The sequence below is a fragment of the Mus caroli genome, unplaced genomic scaffold (assembly GCF_978045245.1).
Source record: "Mus caroli unplaced genomic scaffold, Mus_caroli_1 scaffold_20, whole genome shotgun sequence".
Taxonomy (NCBI): domain Eukaryota; kingdom Metazoa; phylum Chordata; class Mammalia; order Rodentia; family Muridae; genus Mus; species Mus caroli.
In genome coordinates this window covers 29,339,583-29,362,615 of record NW_028227275.1, presented here as the reverse complement: position 1 = coordinate 29,362,615, position 23,033 = coordinate 29,339,583, and the positions used below count along the sequence as shown (strand labels likewise).

Here is a 23,033-nt window from a genome sequence, read left to right as displayed (position 1 = left end):
CTTTGCATGGTTGGGGTGGTAAAGAGGAACTCTTTTGACCTATGGAATCTTACAAGATAACTTGGATAGTGCTCATTCACAACCATATGGGCTCAGAAATCTCAGTTTGCGGGAGAGAATAGATGTGACACTCAGTTCCTCCTAGCGGGCACTACGCAACCACCCCTAAAATGCCTTCAGAGGGGGACTCTGGCCAGCACATAAAGCTGCTCCTTACATTTTGGGAATGTTTTAATTAGTAGATTATTGATTCTCCAGCTGACTCAATTTAAACTTCTTTGGAGCTTGCATTTTCCTTCCCTCTGGTTATCTAAAGCCATGCAAAGTAATTCTATTCCCATATGAGAATAGGTCAAGCATTTAAGAAGTTATATTTTCTTCCTAAACTTCCTACATATAAGCAAAATATTGCCAGTTTTTATACATGCATAATTCCTGAATTTTCTCCAGCATATTAAAAACTCTTTGCACATTGTACCCGAAAGAACATGATACTTATTCCATGTGTCATTTAAATACCTCAGTTCCCTCTCTCTGACCTTGATATCCCACTTGACATATTATTTTTCAAAATGCCCATGTGGTACTTAAGATTCTCTTTGCTTATGAGCTTTCATAAATACATGTTTTGTTTTGCTTTTGGATAGCTAGTTCATAAACATGGTCTTTTGCATAAATAATTCAAGTGTTTTTTTTTCTAAAGGAAATATAAAAAATAATTCGGTGCCCTTATATTTCACCTGTCTTAAAGAAAGACAGCTTCTGGGTGAACATGAAATCTCCTGAAGTCAAAAGGCAACACCTGATGTTAGCAAATAAAATGGCCTTTCTCTCCTGTTACATTTACTGAAAACCACGTCATATAAAAATGTATTCAAGTCCCTCATACGCTCATGGAGCGTTTTGAATGCTAACACTGTGCCTTATCATTAATGTCTAGTTTTATATAAATATCCCTTGTTGAACACCAGCATTCACAACATCATTTAATTTCATGCAGAAAATAAAAATTTTGGAGGGAACGAACAGTTATAGTTTGAAGTATGTAAGTTTACAACAGAGGCTGTCTAGCAGTAAACAATAATTCTGAACACATGTAATGTATGCAGAGCTGTATCCAATGAATTACCCACAATGCATCAAACCAAGTTTTGCCCCAAATCCATCAAACCAAGTTGCACAAATGTCCATCTTCCCACTTTTTCTTTTGAGAGCTGCTGTGGACATCAGATTCTACTTAAAGATAGTGTGTAATGGTTCATTCCAACAGTCTTTTCTCTCATAAGCCAAGAGGCAGCTCTTGAGGAAATGTGAGAAAATAAAATCACTGTTATTCATTTTAGGCAGGAAGAAATGGCATTTCCAATGTTCATAGAGTTTAATCCTCAACAGAAAGTACACAGTGGTGAACTAAGAGTTAAGACAAACCACAGCTTCCTTCAATGAGGAAAGATGAACTAAGGAGGGAACAAATTAATTCCAGATTGTCTGTAGGGAGTATAGCACACAGCTGGGTGTGGGGGGCACCGCAGGGAGCCCGAGTGGCATTAAATCTGAGGAGCAGAGTCCTGGATTGCTTTCATGATGAACTGTTCCGACTCAGCCTTGGAAGACTTTTTATTTTCCTTCTTGCAATAATATTTCTTATCATGTAGTTTGATAGTGTGCATCTTTTGTGAGTTCACGAATTGGGATATTCACAATAAATATGCCCATGCTGTATTTCTAGTCCATCTTTGGAAAGTTAGCATTGCTAAATATGTGGGTATGGGAAGTCTAGGGTTCAGTTTCATATTTCAATATATTTGTGGAATAATCTTATTGAAGGATCTAACTTCTCCATATACTTTATACTTCTCTATATACTATATACTTCTCCATGTGCTATATAGTTCTCTATATACTATATACTTCTCCATATACTATATAGTTCTCTATATACTAAGATACTTGTCTGTATACATAGATAGTTAGATAGTCTCGTAGAATTATTCATACTAAAGACAGAGACTTTAGTAATTAGCAAATGACTAAACAGTGTGTGGCAAGAAAGTACTTAAATGAGTTATTGTAATTAGTAAAATATCTTATAAAAAAACAGCAATGATGATTCCACTGAAAAAGTTAAATTAAATAGGCAGTTCTCAGAATACTCTAACAGATTTGTAATTAAACAGAACGTGAAGTCTGCTTCCACAAAGTTGTGCAGGGTCATCATCTCTAAGCCAATCAAATACCTCAGCATATTACAAATCAGCAATCCCCAGTACTCGAATATGAGGTGAGATTCCTCAATACTAGATTTTGGATTCAATTGCTAAATCAGAAATTTATTTTAAATGAGGGTACCCTGAGGTTTATCTTTCTAATAAAAAGAAGACCATAACATGAGTATTAAGAAACAGTACATCATAGAACAAGCTAATGTTCATTTTTTAGTGAAAACAAACAATAAAAGATACAGTAAACAATTTATATATTTAGATGTCAAAGGAGCCTTGGGAGGTTTGTTTGTTTGTTTGTTTGTTTGTTTCTCCTTTAAACTTATAATCTATGTAGCCTTAGGAAGCCAATCCTTAGCAAAATTCTTGATGGAAGTTGAAAGTGATGCTTTCATTAAATTGGAATTTTAAGTGTCTGAAAGGATCAGTTCACTGTAAACTTGATTTTATAAAGTTAAAATCACTGGGCTGATTTTTCTTTGTCAACTCCTTGAGTGTTTTCATGAACATCTTGACAATAAGCTTGTAAAAGATCTTTCAGAGCCTATTCATTTATCGTACCATGCTATACTCTTTATAAATATTAATGTTCACAAATAAAAAGAAGCTTTCCATTTAAAGAATGTTTCTGTGTAAGCATTGAGAAGATTGAATGTGTTGGTTTTCCAAAAAACTTAATTACACAATAAAACATTTCCCCAATTAAATTTATAAAACTTTAAAAACAAAGTTTTTATTTTAAATTATTTTTACATAAAGATAAAAGGAGAAGATCTGCAAGAGTTATATTGATCTGGTTTTAATTTCTGTTTGGAGAAAGACTGCCATCAGTTTATAGGATCATGGACACTTACTGGGTTTATTAAAGACAATCAACAGCATAAACACAACATGACTATGAATATTAATGCATCATTTAAAGTCTTATTTTAAAAGGACAATTAAAGAAGAGGTTGTAATGGGTAATTATGATGGTATTTTGCTTAGTTCATCTAACAATGAAAAGATAAATATAATTTATTCAAATTACACCAAGGCTATCACTACTGAGACATTACTAGAAGTTATATATTTATCTTTACTAAAAGAAGCAATATAGTACCTGATAAAAATTTTTACATATTTTGTAATGAATATATATGGAAATATTTGCTTTTTAATTTCCTTACATTAAGCCGGGCGTGGTGGTGCACGCCTTTAATCCCAGCACTGGGGAGGCAGAGGCAGGCGGATTTCTGAGTTCGAGGCCAGCCTGGTCTACAAAGTGAGTTCCAGGACATCCAGGACTATACAGAGAAACCCTGTCTCGAAAAACCAAAAAAAAAAAAAAAAAGTTATAAGATATAAGGAAACATCACACAGGGATTTTGATCATTTTTTGAGGAAAGAGTTCATGTGTATCAGTTGTACAGTGTGACTCCTTATGTTAGAAGATGAGCTTGTTGTTCATTGTCTTTAAAGATTAAATATGGTTATGTATTAGGTATACCAAATGAGTATAAAGTAGACTTGATATATTGTATCAAAGGATACCAGACACATACTTAATTGTTACTCTAGACACTTCTTTGAAGGTATGCTATAGATGAGAGTAATACTTAAGAATAAACTTTAAGTGAGGCTTCTTGTCATAGAATATGTGAATAAACGTTCTTCCATCAGTTGATGATTTCAATAGACAAAAGGCCGATCTCTCACCTCAGAAGAGGGAATTCTACAGTAGACAGCCTTCAGCAATGGCAGCCCTGAGCATTTTAGATCTCTCACCTCAGAAGAGGGAATCTACAGTAGACAGCCTTCAGCAATGGCAGCCCTGAGCATTTTAGATCTCTCACCTCAGAAGAGGGAATCTACAGTAGACAGCCTTCAGCAATGGCAGCCCTGAGCATTTTAGATCTCTCACCTCAGAAGAGGGAATTCTACAGTAGACAGCCTTCAGCAATGGCAGCCCTGAGCATTTTAGATCTCTCACCTCAGAAGAGGGAATCTACAGTAGACAGCCTTCAGCAATGGCAGCCCTGAGCGTTTTAGATCTCTCACCTCAGAAGAGGGAATCTACAGTAGACAGCCTTCAGCAATGGCAGCCCTGAGCATTTTAGACAGCCTCCATGGTCACATGATCCCATCTCAAGATAAACCTAATTCTCACTGAATACATATGTGTGTGTATCTGTGTGTGTGTGTGTATCTGTGTGTATGTGTCTGTAATTTGTTTTGTTTCTCTATAAAACCCTTACTCATTCCCATAATTAAGACCTTAAGCTGTCAATTAAGATTACCTGGGGATAAATTCTAACTAGCATGACTGACTTGGAGAGTAACATATCCTTATTGATTCTCAGTCTCCCAATCTATAAAGCAAAATAATACATTTATCCTTTATACATGACTATTTTGAAGATTAGATAAAGTCTATCTATGGGAAGTGTTTAAAAACCATGTTCCAACCGGTAAGAAGGACACATGCTCCACTATGTTCATAGCAGCCTTATTTATAATAGCCAGAAGCTGGAAAGAACCCAGATGCCCCTCAACAGAGGAATGGATACAGAAAATGTGGTACATTTACACAATGGAGTACTACTCAGCTATTAAAAGGAATGAATTTATGAAATTCCTAGGCAAATGGATGGATCTGGAGGGCATCATTCTGAGTGAGGTAACATATTCACAAAGGAACTCACACAATATGTACTCACTGATAAGTGGATATTAGCCCAAAAACTTAGGATACCCAAGATATAAGATACAATTTGTTAAACACATGAAACTCAAGAAGAACGAAGACCAAAGTGTGGACACTGTGCCCCTTCTTGGAATTGGGAACAAAACACCCATGGAAAGAGTTACAGAGATAAAGTTTGGAGCTGTGAAGAAAGGATGGACCATCTAAAGACTGCCATATCCAGGGATCCATCCCATAATCAGCTTCCAAACGCTGACACCATTGTATACACTAGCAAGATTTTGCTGAAAGGACCCAGATATAGCTGTCTCTTGTGAGACAATGCTGGGGCCTAGCAAACACAGAAGTGGATGCTCATAGTCAGCTATTGGATGGATCACAGGGCCCCCAATGGAGGAGCTAGAGAAAGTACCCAAGGAACTAAAGGGAACTGCAACCCCATAGGTGGATCATTATTATGAACTAACCAGTACCCCAGAGCTCTTGTCTCTAGCTGCATTTGTATCAAAAGATGGCCTAGTAGGCCATCACTGGAAAGAGAGGCCCATTGGACTTGCCAACTTTATATGCCCCCGTACAGGGGAATGCCAGGGCCAAGGGGTGGGGGTGGGTGGGTGGGGGACTGGGGGGGGAGTGTATTGGGGACTTTTTGGATAGCATTGGAAATGTAATCGAGAAAATTACCTAATTTAAAAAAAAAAGAGAGAAAAAAAAAACATGTTCATTACAGTGGATGTTCTAGACATTCAGTTAGTCACATAGCTAAAAGTGAACAACCATTTCACTTGGAAAGCTAGGGGATGATAAGTGTAGACTTTTATATTTGTAAGGTTTTATGTTAATCTATTTTAGTAAATATTCAAGATGAAAGAAGTTTAAGACACGAGTTTTGAATATTAATTACTGCCATAGAAAACCAGTGGTTACAATGTGAAGACAACCAAACCAAATGTTCATACTGCTTTAAACAATAGCTGTGTTGTACATAGTTATCCTACTAGTACAATGTCTAACAAATCAAATTATGTGAGAACACTGGCAGATATGATGCTATGCCTAATTTTAATCAGTCCCAGGACAATGACTCTAGTTTTATAGTCTATACTTGTCTCTTATTTATGTCTTTCTGATTTTCCTACTCTGCCTGCTCCCTGCCTCACGTCATACGTACCCTGTGAATTCATTCCTCCCCTTACAATTCTCTTCCAAGTGCATAATACTTATATTTGTGCCTACTGTGTTTTGGTTTTATTAGAAAAAAACTGAGCTTATCTTAGCAAAAGCTTATGATATGGAATCAAAATATGAAAATATTAAAGGAAAAGATAAAAGATATTACAATGCAAAAACTGAACATTCCAGAAGACTACAAAGAAAAACACAAAGGCAAGTCACATATGCACACATAGTTTTAACTATATTTTCAAACACTTAGTAGAAATAAATAAGACATATGATTTTATAATGTGTTATTCTCTATATCAAATAATTATAAAAATCAAAGGTTCTTAACCTTCCTAATGCTGTAATCCTTTAATACAGTTCCTCGTGTTGTGGTGACCCCAAACCATAAAATTATTTTAATTGCTACTGCTTAACTGTAATTTTGCTAGTGTTATAAATTATAATGTAAATATGTATTATTTTCAATGGTCCTAGGTGACTCCTATGAAAGGGTTGTTCAACACCCAAATGGGCTGCCACCTACAAGTTGAGAACCACTGATATAAATTATCTAATTTAACCTCCTAATAATCCCATAAAAGACAGACAAATCAGACTATCAATATTGGTAATAATGATCCTTCAGGCTACAAAACCTGCTTCAGGTTTTTTCTTGATGAGAAGCATTCCTAACCCTTACCTGCTAGAAGCTTTCTCTGCCTTTTTGCAGTTATAGCAACCAATCATGGCACAGATGCTATCATGAGGATATCCCATTTTACAAATTGGGATGTTGAAACCCAGAGAATGTTGGACTTGTCCCAGTACACCCTTTCTCTTAGTGACCCATAAACTTAAAAGAGACTATGGAAGTCATGAATTACTCAACATGAATGCACTGGGCTGAAATCATGAACTCAACAGCTTATAGCACAGGCATTTCTGGGGCTTACTTTCTTCTCAGCTAGTTCAGAAATCATCTCAGGCTCTCTCTCTCTAAAGGGAAAATATGACTTTATAAATTCCAAGTTAGAAACAATCAATATTAAAATCTACCTAGGGATAAACCCTACTTACATAGTAAATGGCTCATTATTCATCAAAACATTTCTTTTTTTTTAGATTTTATTTAATCTACTATATCAGTTTCTGAAGGGTTTTGTGATACACATGATCCCTCTTATTAATTAGACAGCTAACATGCCGTGACGTTTTCATTGACTTTGTGATACACACACAAGTGACTAAAAACATCACCTTTATCTGGAAGAATGTAAATAGGAAACCTGGTCATGTACTTATACATTAAGGGTAGAGCTGTATGTGCTAATTGATGGGAATGACTTGAATTACCATTGAAGCACCATCAGCATGCTCGGCAGTGTAACTGTGTGCATTCCCATGCAGTTAGTAACAGTATCCTTTTCACATCATCGATGTTTTCCAGGCGTGAAAACATAGAAATCCTTACATTAATATTCTACACACCAACACCTCATAAATTACACAACCATGATACCTAGTAGTATTTTCACTCTTTGTTCAAATTGTTTCCCAATGAACGAAGGAAGACAAAAATTGTTCCACAGAGTATTTTGCGATCCTTGAGAATCTCGGAAGTTAGGAAGGGAGTGAATGACGAAGGAACAAGTTACTAACCCTACCTTCCATGACGTACACCAGTGACCCCACATCGCCTTCCTTGATGATGCAGCTGTCCTTGCCGTATTCTACGGGGTACATACAATCCACAATCTCCTGGATCTGTGACAGCTCCAAGTTCTTCATGAAGTCATTGTCAAGGATAGCCTCCTTTATGAGATCCTTCGACCTAGAGCATGAAAGGGAAGAGTTACTGACACATCTGACCAGACTTCCATAGTTCTCGAGGCTCGGTGGAGCTATGCAGTATGTTTGCACACAACTAATGGGTCTTCTTGAAAGGCCTGACAACAAAGCATAATGACAGCAGAAAAAGAATGGAGAAAATTTCCATTAAGCAAACTATCATTTGGCAAGTGGCCAACATGCCAAAGCCAGGCATATATTTTCAATTTGTTTTACCATGTTTTAATCCACAAAGATTGTGGGGAAAAAACAATAGATTGATATTAAATTAAAATAAGGATAAATACAATTAAATTTACAAAATCATAAAAGAAATAATTTTCACTCTAGATACTATAGAACAAAAATCATAGTTTTTGTATGCATCATTTAGTAGACTTTATGTTTTTAATTTGCTCTCTTCTGTACAATATATTTCTAGTATTATTGCCAGTTGTGATACGGGCGCTCAAGAAATTGTCTAGCTTGAGATTTTTAGAGAGTGGATTCCTAATTAGCTGGTTGAAACCACTAGCAGAAAGGTGACAAACTTTCATCTGAGTGTCTTGCTTCTGTTGAAAACACTATTCCTTTGAGCATCTTGATTTAGAGTAACTAGACAGAACTACATTGAACAAGATATTCAAAAAGCCACAGGAGTTAGAACTGGAATTAAATACAGACAGCCAGTAGGAAAGAGATAAACAAATTTTGCAATAGGGATTCTAGGGATAGCATGAAAGTTCTACAGAACTTCAAAAAATGTGATAATTTTATTCACTGAAGAATAATAAGTTCCACAACACTCACTACGGGTATAAAAATCAAAGAGGAGGCAATGCTAAGAAATATCTTGTCAAGTAGGAAACAGTCATAGCACAATGCGGAAACTGAGTTTAATCAAAGCTGAGACCTTAGTAATTACATATGAAGCAGCACATTTGGAATTTCATATTGAAAGAGGAAATTGTTTTAAATATGAACACAAGCCGGCCTTGGTTTGCACTGACTCCCAAAGTGGTAATCAGAGAAGCAACCTGGAGTAGGGACAGCAGTCTGAAGTATCCTTCCTGGCCTCCACTCCCCTCTGACTTGTCATCCTGGCTTAGCCCAACTGATCTGATCTTCACTCACTGTAATCCACAAACATTTTGCTTAGAATTAGAAAAAGATGTATATAAAACCAAAAATATTTACAACTTTATTTCTGAAACAAAAAACAAAACAAAAAACAACCCTCTAAAAACAGATGGCTATACTGTAATTTAAAATGTATTTGGAAGAGAGAGGAGGGGGTATATTAGAGAGTTAGGGAGAAGAACAGGGAGAGATACTGTAATAATATTACAATCTCCATTTAAAAAATATATATGCATATATATATATATATATGCATTTACACATAGCATTAGAAACATAGGGAAAACTAATATTTTAAGGGAAGAAGTACTATGCAGAATTGTTTTAGGGTAAATATGTGTGTAATGAAATTTCTTAAAAATAAAAGTAAGGTATATATATATATATATATATATATATATATATATATATAATTTTAATTTCTCCCAGGACCACATCCTCACATCAAATCTATCAAGCACCAAAATAAAATATAAGCCACTCTGCCTGCAGATATGAGCCTGGTTTGCCTCTGTCTTTTCTTTGTTGGTCTTCAGAAACCTCTTTGGCACCACTTACCCTCTGTCTTCTGCCACTACCAAGGGTTTGACCCTGTTTGTGAGGCATTTGGGATCCAGACACTCTGGAAATCAGGAAATCAGGAAATTTTAACAACTTTAGAATGAACCATATAGGAGAGCACAGGACCAGAAGTCATGAGGGATCAATGGCAGCACGGATAGTCCCTCTAGTGTGGCACTGTCCCCTTTCACCACAGTGACTGACTATGTTTGCTTAGAATGTGTTCTCCTTCCAGAGAAGCATCAAGTATTGCATTAGCCATGCAGACGATGCTGAGTTAGGATAAAAGTAAGTTTGAAAGTTACCTATACCCAGGCTTCCAGCTATCCTCGCTTGCTCTAAAACTTTCCTTGCTTTTCTAAATGTTCATGACGTCATCTGTAAGATGTCATTCTTTTACGAAAAACTAAAACAAAGGCAAACTATTATGTAACAGGTCTCTATGGGAAGCCTAGTGACAACACAAAATTACTTTCAGTAAAAAGTGAGGGATAAATTTGGTAGTGGCACTGACTGCAGAAGAATCTATACAAAGAATGTCCAACGCAGAGTTGAAACAAGATCAAGAGGAAATAAAGAAAAAATTGACCACATGATCTTTATGACAGAATTATATTTTCTTGTTTCTGAAGTTTAGAGTGGATGTGCATTTCTATGTACAAATTTCAAAAGTAAATCCTGAATAGTAAACTACTTTGAGAAAAATAAAACTAATTTAGTTCCCATTTAATTAATGATCATCGGCCATGATTGGCAACTGGGAAATCGCTCTTCAGGAGGTTGGCTTTTATATTCTTGACACCCTCGGAGCACTAATGACAGGAGATTTCACTTCAGGAAGCAATGGTGATATTTGGAACATTATTAAGAATCTCAGGATGTCTTTATTTCTAAAGTCTTTTTTTTTTCCGAGGGTAGAGTGATCTGCAGCTGCATGATCTCTGGTGTTCTGATTTATTTTTAAATTCTCATGTGTAAAAGAGTTTGCTTTCAGGCCCAAAGTTGCATTGTTTCTTTTCTGAGTTTAAAACAAGATGTAAAAGTGCTCTTCAAGAAGCTTGCCTGGCTAACCATCTTCCTCACCCTGACCTCGCAAAGGCTAGAGGCACCTACATATCTACTCCCACATTTTAATTTATAAGTATTTTCCCAAACACCAGAGTTTTGTCTTAAAGAAATTCATTTTATCAAACCTATCATATTTGTATTTACTGAGTATTTTTCCTATTTTATTTAGGCCAAGAAACAAGGCTGTCCACTGGGTTCATAGTTTCTGAAGTAACAGAAACTAGATTTATCAATCCAACATCCCAACATTTTTGGATGGGATCCTATCCTTCGGAAAGTACTAATAGTATCCTATAAAGATCTTAAGTTCTAATTGCATAGAAAGATTAGAATTGTAAAGCCCTCTTCAGAGGGAATAATTCACTCCATTTAAAGATGATGTGAGAAAGTCATTTCCTCAGAAAGGATGCCACTGACCTGTATTACAAATACAGAAATGGTAAAGCAAATGCTAAGAGCCTTCCTAGCAACCATCCAAATTCCCTCAGCATTTACTGCAGGGTACCAGAGCATCCCAGGGGCACATAATTCTCAAATTTCATTTTTGATGGAGATCACTTAATCTTAGGTCTCTGAAACAAAGCACCCTAGGCTTCATATGTGCACCAGCATGCGTTTCAAGCAAATTTAGTAGGCTTCAGATGATTTCCAAAGTTAGAGTGATTGCATTTCATGTCACTTTGGCTTTATTCTCCAGTGGTGAAGAAATGCATGCATACATACATACATACATACATACATACAGTAAAATACTGATCTATAGAAGACCTATGATCTATCATTTATCTCTCCACACAGAGTTGATCAAGTAACACTCTTAGTCAATGATATCACAAATAATGTATCTCTGAAATCACAGCAAGATAGAAACTTTAGGCCTCTGTGAGATCTAGTTTGTTTTGACTAGTTTTATGTCAACTTGACACAAGCAAGAGTCACTGAAGAAGGAGACTCATTTGAGAAAATGCCTCCATGAAAGGCATTTTCTTGGGGGTTGATTTGGAAAGACCTGACCCATTGTGGGTAAGGCCACCCCTGGGCTAGTGGTCCTATGTTCTATAAGAAAGCAGACTGAGCAAGTCATGGGGGCAAGCCAGCAAGCAATACTTCTCCATGGCCTCTGCATCAGCTCCTGCATCCAGACTCCTGCCCTGCTTGAGATTCTGTCCTGACTTTCCTTAGTGATGAACTGTAATATGGAAGTGTAAGCCAAATAAACCATTTCCTCCCCAAGTTGCTTTGGTCATGGTGTTTCTTTGTAGCAATACAGACTCTAACTAAGACAGAATTCAATGTTGATCTTGTCAGGAAATAACACAGAAAGCCCAATCCTCCTTTTTACCTGTCATTTTCGGCCTTTACCACAGGAACAAGGACCCTCAAATTGATCTTCATTAAGCCTTTCACAGCCCCAACACTGAAGCCTATAATCAGTCAGGACCTGCAACTAACCCTTCTTGGGCTGTTTCTGTTCCCCTGAAGATATTATCACTAAGACAAGAATTGCACAGAAACCAACTGAGTTGATAACACAGCTAAGGGTCTGGAGGAAGGTGGCATTACAACTGCTGGATATTAGCTAGCTGTCTATCCTAACCCAGCGTGCATGTGTTCACCTTTTTTCAAGAATTCAGTGGCATGACCTAGCCTGAGAAGCATCAGAAGTATACACAAAGGTCTTGACTTTCTCATTCTTTTTATCTGTCTTATAAAACTCTTTGTCTTTCATATTCCAAAATTGTCATTTTTAATCCAAACATCATAACATAAACCAGCTTCCTTTGGACCAATGTCTAGTGCTTTGTAATCATCCAGCTGTCAACCTCTGAAATATTAGCAATACAAAACTGAATAGAGCATTTGGAATCACTGTGGGCATGGAAAGCCTTGATGTTTAGCAGTGTTGATATCTATGGTGTAAATATTCACCCCAAGTGCGACTTCAAATTAAGAGAAAGATAACCTGCTCTTAAAGTAGCCTCCAAACTAACAGATTTTTCATGATCTATAAGTTATTTCCAGATATCCCAAGAATTCAATGGAGTTTATGAGGTTCAACCGAAAGAGATAATCTTGTTTTTAAAAATCTCATTAGGTATCACAATATCCTTGCATAAGTGTAAATTAGAATGAGCGATAGTTTCTTTAACTCTAAATATTAGACAAGTAAATTAAAATGTCAATTTTCCTAATTCTTCAATAAAGAGAAGGCTTCTAAAAAGGAGGTAAAACCAGACAATTCTAGAGCGAGTGTAGGAAAATATACAGCAATTTTCTGAAACAAGGGATCCAACATTATCTACTGTTAAACATAACCTCATTAATTTGCTTGACCTAACGAGAGGATTTTTATATTGTGAACACTGTAGCCAGTCACTAATACCTAAGAGTTGTCTAGCGAGCTGTTCAAGGATGAGGAATGACAGGCTCAGAGGGTGGTCCCAACGGCCTTGCTTGGCTGAGAAATCCATGTAATGAGGAGTAATCATTACCCCTTCCATTGCAGAAACTGAAGAGAACAACAATGTAATCAGATTGAGAGGAAAAACAGGTCAGAGCTGCATAGTTTAGGATGAATGCAATTTGTTCAATGTCAAACCAGAGACCCACCTGACTGAAGCTCAAGAGCAAATGATGGATGCAAGCATGGATCCCTGAGAAAGGTAGAGATCAGGCCTTAGAGCAGTGGTCCTCAACCTTCCTAATGCTGTGATCCTCTATGACAGCTCCTTATATTGTGGTGACCCCCAACCAGAGACTTATTTGTTGCTACTTCCTAACTGTAATTTTGCTAATCTTATGAATCATAGTATGAACATCTGATATTTCTAATGGTCTTACATGATTTCAGTGACAGGGTCATTTAACACCCTCCCCCCAGTGTAGAATTGCTGCCTTAGAGAAATTGGGAGGCCATAAAAAGTTTAAGTTTATTCCCCAAATCATAGAAACTCAGTGAAGATTTACAAAGGGGGTGTGTTCCATACATAATATATTGGGTATGAAGAGTAAGTATTTAGGTCAAAAGATTGCTGAGTTCTTACAGAAGGGGGATATCGTGTATTGTATCAATCAATGGATACTAAACCCAAAACTTTTTATTGGACTCAGGAGAGTATCTAATTGACTCACTAGGGATCAACTCTCTAAAAAAAAGCTGCATTTATTTCGATCTTGAATCAAGGACTCAGACAATTCCCACATGCCAAGAACAAAATAAAATGTTCTCTATGGCTTTAAGAATTATCTCCAGAGGCCCGAACTCTTCACAATTGTCTTTAGGACACAGTCCCTCAATTAGATCCAAGGCAATGATAATGATGCCATATGTAGCCTTCCCCAGCACAGTATGAATTACATCTAATTCTTTAGTGTGGAAAGAACTTCCAGGCACTGAAATAGTCACAGTCATTAAGTCCTGTCTAAGCATGGGAACTAGCCAAAACAATCTAATAACTGAACGCAAAACTTCTATAATCAACCACTTAAATAAAATAATAAATACCTTTAGTTCTCAATGGTCAGTTTTGCCCTCAGATATCAGGAGACACAATAAGTACAAATTAATGTTGCTGTGACCTAGATATAGTATGGTGTCTGCAAGTCTGATCCCCGTTGATAATCAGCAGCCCTTTCACCAAGATGTAGCCCACAGAAGACCTCCTGACAGTCCTAATTCTGGGAGTCACTTTAGAGAGATAACTCCACTTACACACTATGAAATATTAGATCAATCACCTATCAGAGAATAAATAAATTAATAAGACCCCTTGAAATAGTTATCTGGCTGCCACTCGGATAAGGACTTGCTTAGAATGTATCTGTCCACTGACAGCAGTCTTCCTGAGTCAACTCAACAGGTTAAAGGTGGCTGAGAACTAATATGAGCTACTGACGCTTTTTAAAGGTGAACTTTAATTGGCTAATCATATTGACCAATTTTGGTCTTTCCTCAAAATTAAAAACCTGTCTACGCTGAATTTAAGTCTGGATGTTCACATCTACCAACTCGGTTAGTACTTTTCCAATCTTATAGCAAGAATGTGCATGAAGAATTATGAAGTGCATAGAGACATACAGTATAAAGTACTCACAGACTTAATGAGTATTTAATAAAAAATACTGGTATTTCCAGGCCAAAACTCATGACATCAACATTATTCATAGGCAACTAATGACAATAATCATTTTGGTATATAATATGTTATAATTTCTTCTAAGATTTTTCAATCTCTAAAATAAAAATTTTAGTTCCAGTGCTATAAATTATGAAATCACAGTACATTGATTCTAGAAGCCATAATGGATAACAGGGAAAGCTGATTAGCCCATAGATGGATTTGCCACAATGTCATTTGCAACAATGTCATTTAGACCATAACATAAGCATTCTTTCTTTTACATAAGGCTCCTGCTCATTATCACAGACTTAGAACAAGACTAAACAGCTCTTGAAATCACAGGTTAGCTATTGACAGACAAGAGAGGCTTATATTAATGAGAGATAAATTCGCATTTTTGTAGGTGTTCATCAATTTTTATGAGTCAACATTAAAACTCTCCATTCAACTATTCACATCATTCGTCTGTGCAAAAATGAACACACATAGCCGGCTATTTACAGAACTGATTGAATGTGAAACACATCATTTTCCAAAAGAGCCCAGACCAGACTCTTGTTCTCTAAGGTCCCTCTTTGATATCAGAGAAGTGTGGCTGTTAGGTTTCATAGAAATACTATAAAGTGCTTTACTTGAGAACAAATAGAAGCATACTCATCGCACTGCAGAATATAAGAAACATGTAGTTTCATTTATTAAGGATGAACTCTGACACTGATATCCAGATGCCCACAAAACAAAACTCAGCAGTGATTGAAGAGGAAACATTCTCTGAAGCCTAAGTTTATATGCCTAGTTGCAGTTCCGCATCACACAGCATTTTTGAATCTTTCAGTGAGCTAAATAAATATCCTTTTAGAGACCACTGGCTTCCAGGAAGGTCAACACAATTGCATTATGAGCACTCATTAAGTTAGTCTCTATCTTGGGTAACCCTAACTTCAGAACATAGTTGGATACCTTGATGTCCATCCCAAGAGCCTCATACTTTCTTTGTGCTATATTGTCATTTTGATTGTTGTAAAGCCTTGATTTCTATGATCAGCAAATAAGTGGATCACTTTAAAACAATTATAATGTTTCTTAAACATAGTCTCTGGGATCATTATCCTACCCTTTAAATATACTTGCATTCAACTGCACAAAAATAATATGATCTTTTACTATCCCTGACTGCCTGCATCAGACCCCATTGTGTAGATTTTCCCTTGTCTTAACTAATGATTTGGTTAATTCATCCAAGTCATCAAGTTTTAGGATACTGAAGCTAAATTAGGCTCTGTTATATACTCTCTGACATGTCTTGGGAAGCAAAAAACAAATCTGATAAACCTTGTTTGTTTTCTCTCCAAACACTGTCCTATATCATGCTTTAATACAGGAGGGACCCTGAATCTTCCTGAAGAGAAACTGAAAACAAAAGTAAAACGTTAATTTTTAGTCCTAGTTGTAAAAGCTCTGTGTGTTCTCAGCTTCTAAAAATAAGTGGGGAAACTTAGCCCCAAACTGACAACCGGAATCATCATCACAGCAGCAGTAGCTGGGCGACTATTGATATGAATTAGTTACTTTGTGTTCTGCAATATGCAGAACCCTTTGCCTCATTTATGCCTCATTGTGATTCTCTGAGTTCATGAGAGTGGAATTCTGAGCTGTTTTCAAAATGTTCAATGATGCTCACTTAGTAAGTGATGGGCAAAGTCAGGATTTAAAGATTAATCTGATTGACTTCTGAAACCGTACTTTTCCTAAAGGCTTCTAGTTCTGCTTCTGAAACTACATTTTATTTCCCACTTTCAAATAATTATCTTAATTATAAAATCTGAAAGTAAATGTTATGCTAAAAAATCTGCAAAAGTAACAGTTGTGTTTGGATAATATTCTCTTTCATCTGAAAAGACCATTTCATGCTTTTCAAACAGTCATACATAGAACCCTTCATTCTGTGATACCCTAACCTGAGCAGGAGGTAGAACAGATATGGCTATTATGCTTATTTGGTATGTAAGAAAATACAGGCATCAAGAGGTGGAATCCTGGGGAGCTCGTGTTCAAGATCACCCTGACTTCCAACCTAAAATACAGACCTTTGTGTTTTTACGGGCACATTTATAAACCTTCATTCACATTCTCTGTCACTCTTTTTTCTCTGTGTCTCTCAGTCTATGCCTCTCTTTCACAAGCTTCAGCCTTTTAATGTTCACACTCCAATGAAAAAACAATAAATCCAATACAACGGTAGGACCGGGGAAATATTCCCACTTGTCGATAACTCTGTGGCTTACAAAGGTTTATGTGGCTATTTCCTCCCAGATAAAACCCTTCACCTTGGAGGAGAGCTCTTTAGGACATGGGATCTTCCAAGTTGTGTGTGTGTGTGTGGGGGGGGGGGGGTGATAATACATTCCACCCTTCAGAGAAGTTTCTTAAACCCAGAGAGTAAACAACTCAAACACACCAGGAAGTCTCTAAAACTGACCACACACTAAACCCCCTTATTCCCAAGCATACATACATAATAAGGACATCTAATATACATACATAATAAGGACATCTAAGAATCACTCTGACAAGTTAAGCTGGCTAAAAAGTGGCTCAGATCAGAAGAGGCTTGGAAGAAATAGAGGCCACGAAAGTAACCTAGAAAACACACAGACTGTCCAAGCTGCCTGAAAGATGCTCAAACTGAACTACTTAGAAAGAACACTCTCCCCGCTGTTGAGTTGTCTAGTGGTTTGGCAGTGCTCTCCAGCGTTCCCCTTTCATAAGCTGTCTCTCATGCTGGAGTGGTATTTTGATGATACCTTGGCTTTGAGTCATTTCTGGTCCATTAAGATATCCTTCACTCATATTCCTATACATTCCCCCAATAAACCTTACAGTTTCACCTAGTTGAACTCTGGTGATTTTCCATCCTTATCTGTTGTCATCCCTCTCCAAGTGTTCATATCTCCCCAGGAATAATGTCACACACCATGGAGATGAGGAGGTGGCTGTTCAAGCATGAGTTTAGATGCCTGGTACCCACATACAGAGCCAGGTTGATGGCATATGTCAGTCATGTCCATGCCGGAGGAGCAAAGACAGAAGGAGCCCCAGGGCTTGCTCAACGAGCCAGCCAGTCTGGGTGAATCAGTGAGCTCTGGGGTCAGTGAGAGACTCTGTTAAGAGAGCTGACTTCTGTTCTGCACATTCATACCACACACACACACACACAGACACACACACACACACACACACACACACACACACACACACATGCACACAGATGAATGCATAAATAAAATTAAATAAATAAAAATAATTTAAATATTCATTTTGGTTCATTCAGAGAGATCCACCTTTTCTACGGGCCACACCTCCTGAGCTTAGCAATAGAGCTCAACTCATATTGATTCTAGTATGCTAATATCCCCCCCTGTCTCCCTCCCTCCCTCCTTTTCTTTCTCCCTCCATCCTTAACCACACCCAGATGGCCTCTGTATACAGATATGGAAGAGTGATAAATTCTTTGGAAGTGTAACCATCAATTAAGACGGATGTTTTGTTTTTAAATTCATCAGAAAGGGCAAGCACCTATGGAGCTGGGAGAACAGCTCACTGATAGAGCACTTGCCCTTATATAGGAGGCCCTGGGTTCTTTCCACAAAAATGCACCAAAGAAATAGACAGTTTCATTGTATCTACAGGATAGAAATCTAAGAAAAATAATACAATTCATCATTTTCAACTCATTTAATTAATGACCTATCACATAGTTTTATTTCAGGAACCTAGATATTATAAGAAATATTAAATACCTTGAATATAAGTGTATAATATTAGAACCTAATATGTTGGTTTTATAATGTTAGATAAATGTCTCTATGGAATGGTTTAGACACTCTAATCTGAATTTACTACCTTAAGTTTTCACTGAAGATGACAAAGAGGTTTAGGAAGGCAGAGAAATGGGACGATAAATAAATGTGATTTCATATCTTTCATTCACTACCTGTATATCATATAGCATGCTGTCCTCTGAAGGTTTGGCCCTTTCAGGAGCAAATAGTTAATATTTATGATCTTTTCAATACAGCACTTCTAGGCTTAAAAATCAGCCACTGCAGGCAGTATGATTGACGGGTTTAAAATACAGCCACAATCTCCTACAAAGTGATTTAAAGACTGAACTAAGGTCGTTACCAATAAAAATGCATTTTGGGGGGGAAATAAACTCTACTCATAATTCTGGAAGATTATTACACAGTCAGGTCTGTAGAGTGTTTATTTCAGAACAGTTAAAAGGGTGTATAAATGTTCTCATGGTGAAGAAATGGTAACTATTTGAGGGATGCATATGCTGACTGTTCTGCAACCACTGTTTCATAGTCTGTTCGTATATTGCAATGTCACCCTGTATACTACACAATTAATATCTGTCAATTAAAAGAAAGCAAAGATGCAGGAGTTACTAGATGGTACTCTGTACAACTACTTTGCTGTCACCTTCTAGAATGAGGGAGACTAGGGACACATGAAGGGATATGAACGGGGTGGGGAACCCATGAAAAACCCCACACTTCCCTTGTGGTTCTTCCAGATCTCAGTGGGAATAATGTGTAGGAAAAAATCATTTTCTCTGCTTCTAAAATTTAACACTTTACATTCTTTATGATGATATTTTACTTACACCATCTTCACGCCCTTCCCCCTACCAATTCCTCTGTGCCTCCTACCACTTTCTCTCCAATTTATGACCTCTCCTTCTATAACTGTAATACTTACACACATGTATCCTAAGTGGACTCTAATTCCACTTTGTGTCACTCATGGTATATGTGTCTAGGGTTGGTCACTTGCAGTTGGATAACCTTATCAGGACTTTTAGTACCTATGTGATCTTACTTTATCCTCCCACCCCAACCTACCTCCCCTGACACATAAAAGCTCCAGGTAGAAACCAACCAGTCTTAGTAGTTAGGGGAAAATCATATACAACTTTAGATTGTCATCCCACAACATCTTTTTATTAGGAAATGCTGCCCCAGTGATCAGTGAATCATAGTCATGTGAATCTATGAGAAGGAACACAGATAGTAGGTGATATGTTATCACTCCCTGATCACTTAGCGATCTGCTCAGTCAGAACCTTCTGCTCTCCATCCATTCATTCAATCTCTAAAGCAGTCCTTGGATGCCTCATCTACAGCACAGTACTAGGCACCGTACGCACAGGAAGAAGAGGAAGGAGAAACCTGCTTTCTTGGGGCCACAATGAAAGTGGTGAAGGAAGATAATACAACATTAAAACTAAAGACATAAGTTAAGGAGAGACCCTGTCTGGAAACTAATGTAAAGGAGCATGGAGCAGAAGATCAGAAGGAGGTATGCTTCAGGTCTAAAATAAGGATCAGTGTGGGGGCTGGTGAGATGACTCAGTGGGTAAGAGCACCCGACTGCTCTTCCAAAGGTACAGAGTTCAAATCCCAGGAACCACATGGTGGCTCACAACCATCTGTAACGAGATCTGGTGCCCTCTTCTGGAGTGTCTGAAGACAGCTACAATGTACTTACATATAATAAATAAATAAATCTTAAAAAAAAAAAAGGATCAGTATGAAATTAAAACATTTAGGTAGAAGTGTAAGGATAAGAAGAGACATGCTGTAGAAGATCTAAAAAATTATATTTCTACCAAATGGTGCTGATTATTTCTGGGTCATGATTAGGGTTTCAAAAAAGGCCTTCCAGTTTGAGCCAGAACCTTTTGGGCTAGACAACGTGGATAGGTGTGGAAGAATCTGCAGCTGAGAAGAATCTGGTTGACACAGGACCCTGCAAGCTCTTTGGAAAGAATTAAACTCTTGCAGGAAGGTAAATCTATGAGAACAAAGACAGTAAGTGATATGCTATGAATTATGTTTTTAAAAGATCACTAGGATTTCAGTTAAGAAACTAGGACAACTTCCTGTGAAAGGAGAAGGAAAGGAAGGCTGAGAAACCACACTGCACTACTTCAAGCAAGATATGATGGGGACCTATATCATAAGCATTTTCCCTAATACTCTTTCTTTAGCCAATAAATTTTTATACAACTCTAGGTATACATAATTGTATGTAAAATATGTAGACATGTAATAAGTATATAAATCAAATTTTTTTATAGAGAGCAAAAATGGATTTTTTTAAAAACTCAAACTTTTTTTTTTTCAAGACAGGGTTTCTCTGTGTAGCTCTGGCTGTCCTAGAACTCACTCTGTAGACCAGGCTGGCCTCAAACTCAGAAATCTGCCTGCCTCTGCCTCCCAAGTGCTGGGATTAAAGGCGTGCACCACCACCGCCTGGCTAACTCCAACATTTATTAAAGACAGAAGCAAATTTCCATACTAACGATGTCGAATGCTTGTTTATTTTTACATAAAGAAAGAAATCTTGGCTGAATATTTGACACTGGGATTTAGAGCATCTTATATTTTTCAGATCTCATCAATATTTTGATTTTATTATTATAACTGCTGAGAATGCCATTTCATGTAAACACACAGTACAAGATGGCAGAAGGAAGTTTAAGGTCATTTCTGAAACAGTTGGAAATAACATTAAAATATTAAGCCAAACAAGTTAACAAGTTGCATGAAGCTAAAATCAGCAACTTAAGCACTGATTTTTAAATTTAAACATTTTAAACATTTTAATAACATACATTTCAGTTCACTTCTCTGTGGCTGTAATAAAACTAACCAAAATCAACTTGGAGATGAAGGGACTTATTTGGCTTAGAGGTATGGGCCATCACTGTAGGAAGTCAGGGCAGGAACTCAAGCTGGGCAGGAATCTGGAGGCAGGAACTGAAGCAGGGACCATGGCAGATTGATGTTTATATGTTTTCTTTCTGTGGCTCTTTTAGCTTTCTTTTTTTTTTTTTGGTTTTTTCGAGACAGGGTTTCTCTGTGTAGCCCTGGCTGTCCTGGCACTCACTTTGTAGACCAGGCTGGCCTCGAACTCAGAAATCCGCCTGCCTCTGCCTCCCGAGTGCTGGGATTAAAGGCGTAGCTTTCTTTTACAGTCTAGGAAGTTCTACCCAGAGAGGGTACCATCCACAGTGGGCTGGACCTTCTGACATCCATCATTAATCAAGAAAATGTCCTTCCGGAAATGGACCCCTGGCCAATCTGATGGAGGCAATTCATCAATTGAGGTTTCTTTTCTTCTACCCAACTGATTCCGGTGTGTGTGAAGCTGTCACAATTGAACCAGCACAACAAGGAAACACTAACGTAATATCTTGCTGAGAAATGATAGCCAGAAAATCCTAAAAGTCTTGGTTTTCCATAATTAGATTATGATGTTGTTATAAGCACAGAGAAACTCATACTCTAAGAAGATTCAACAGTTCACAACTTATCTTTTCTCAAATGCAAAATGGAACATTTCCAGCAGCCTCCATTAGGTTTGCATAGCACAAGGGATTTTACAGAGCAGAGTGTACATCTGTGTGATCGGAACCAAGGCTCCAGTGAAGTCAAGTGAAGCAACATGACTGAGTGCTGCCAGAAACATCTCACTGTCATTTGATTTTTGAATTAAATTGGATCACTGACCATTTATTGACTTTTTTCTTTTGCTTAATTTTTTATGACCTGTAAATTCAGTGACATTACCCCATATAGGGATATACCCTAAAGCTAAGCTGGTAGCCTCTATTAGAAAGGCGACAGGACAGATGTGAGCATCTTCAAACCATCATTTTGCAAGCAAACACTACAGGACTGGCAGGATGGACCTGAGGATGAGAGAAAGGCAAGTATCCTAAATATTCCGTTGGAGTGAATACACATGTATTGGGGCTGTTTCCCAAGGTGGCTTAGGTTTGAAGGAGTAACAGGTTCCCAGAGATCAAATTAGTCAGAAGTGGGGCCAAGGGAAAGAAGACAGATTTCTAATCTACATAAGATTAGAACTAGGGAAAATATGGAAATAGGCCTAGGGCAATACATGTCAGGAAAGACAGATTTCAAAGACATAAAATGTTTGACTTTTCTTTTGATTCCCACTAGAGCCATATTTTTAAATATTTAGTTTTAATATTTTTAATTATGTGTAGGGAGGATATAATAAGCATGCTGCATGCTTCAAAGGCCAGAGGTATCAAATGTCCCTGGAAATGGAATTACAGGTGGTTGTGAGCTACCTGACATGGGTTATGTCATCCTAGCTCAGGTCCTCTGAAAGAACAGTACAGGCTTTTAAACACTGAGTCAT

The 23,033-nt window shown here is 37.3% G+C and overlaps 1 protein-coding gene across 2 annotated transcripts in view; it reads right to left on the bottom strand.

The window, feature by feature from the left end:
* Prkg1 (protein kinase cGMP-dependent 1) overlaps window positions 1-23,033 on the bottom strand; it is a 1,217,686-nt gene that overhangs the window by 1,032,939 nt on the left and 161,714 nt on the right. For both annotated transcript variants that reach the window (XM_021151357.3, XM_021151356.3), the window contains exon 2: window positions 7,737-7,903. In XM_021151357.3, the coding sequence (XP_021007016.1) occupies window positions 7,737-7,903 (167 nt within the window). The remainder of the gene's footprint in view (window positions 1-7,736; window positions 7,904-23,033) is intronic.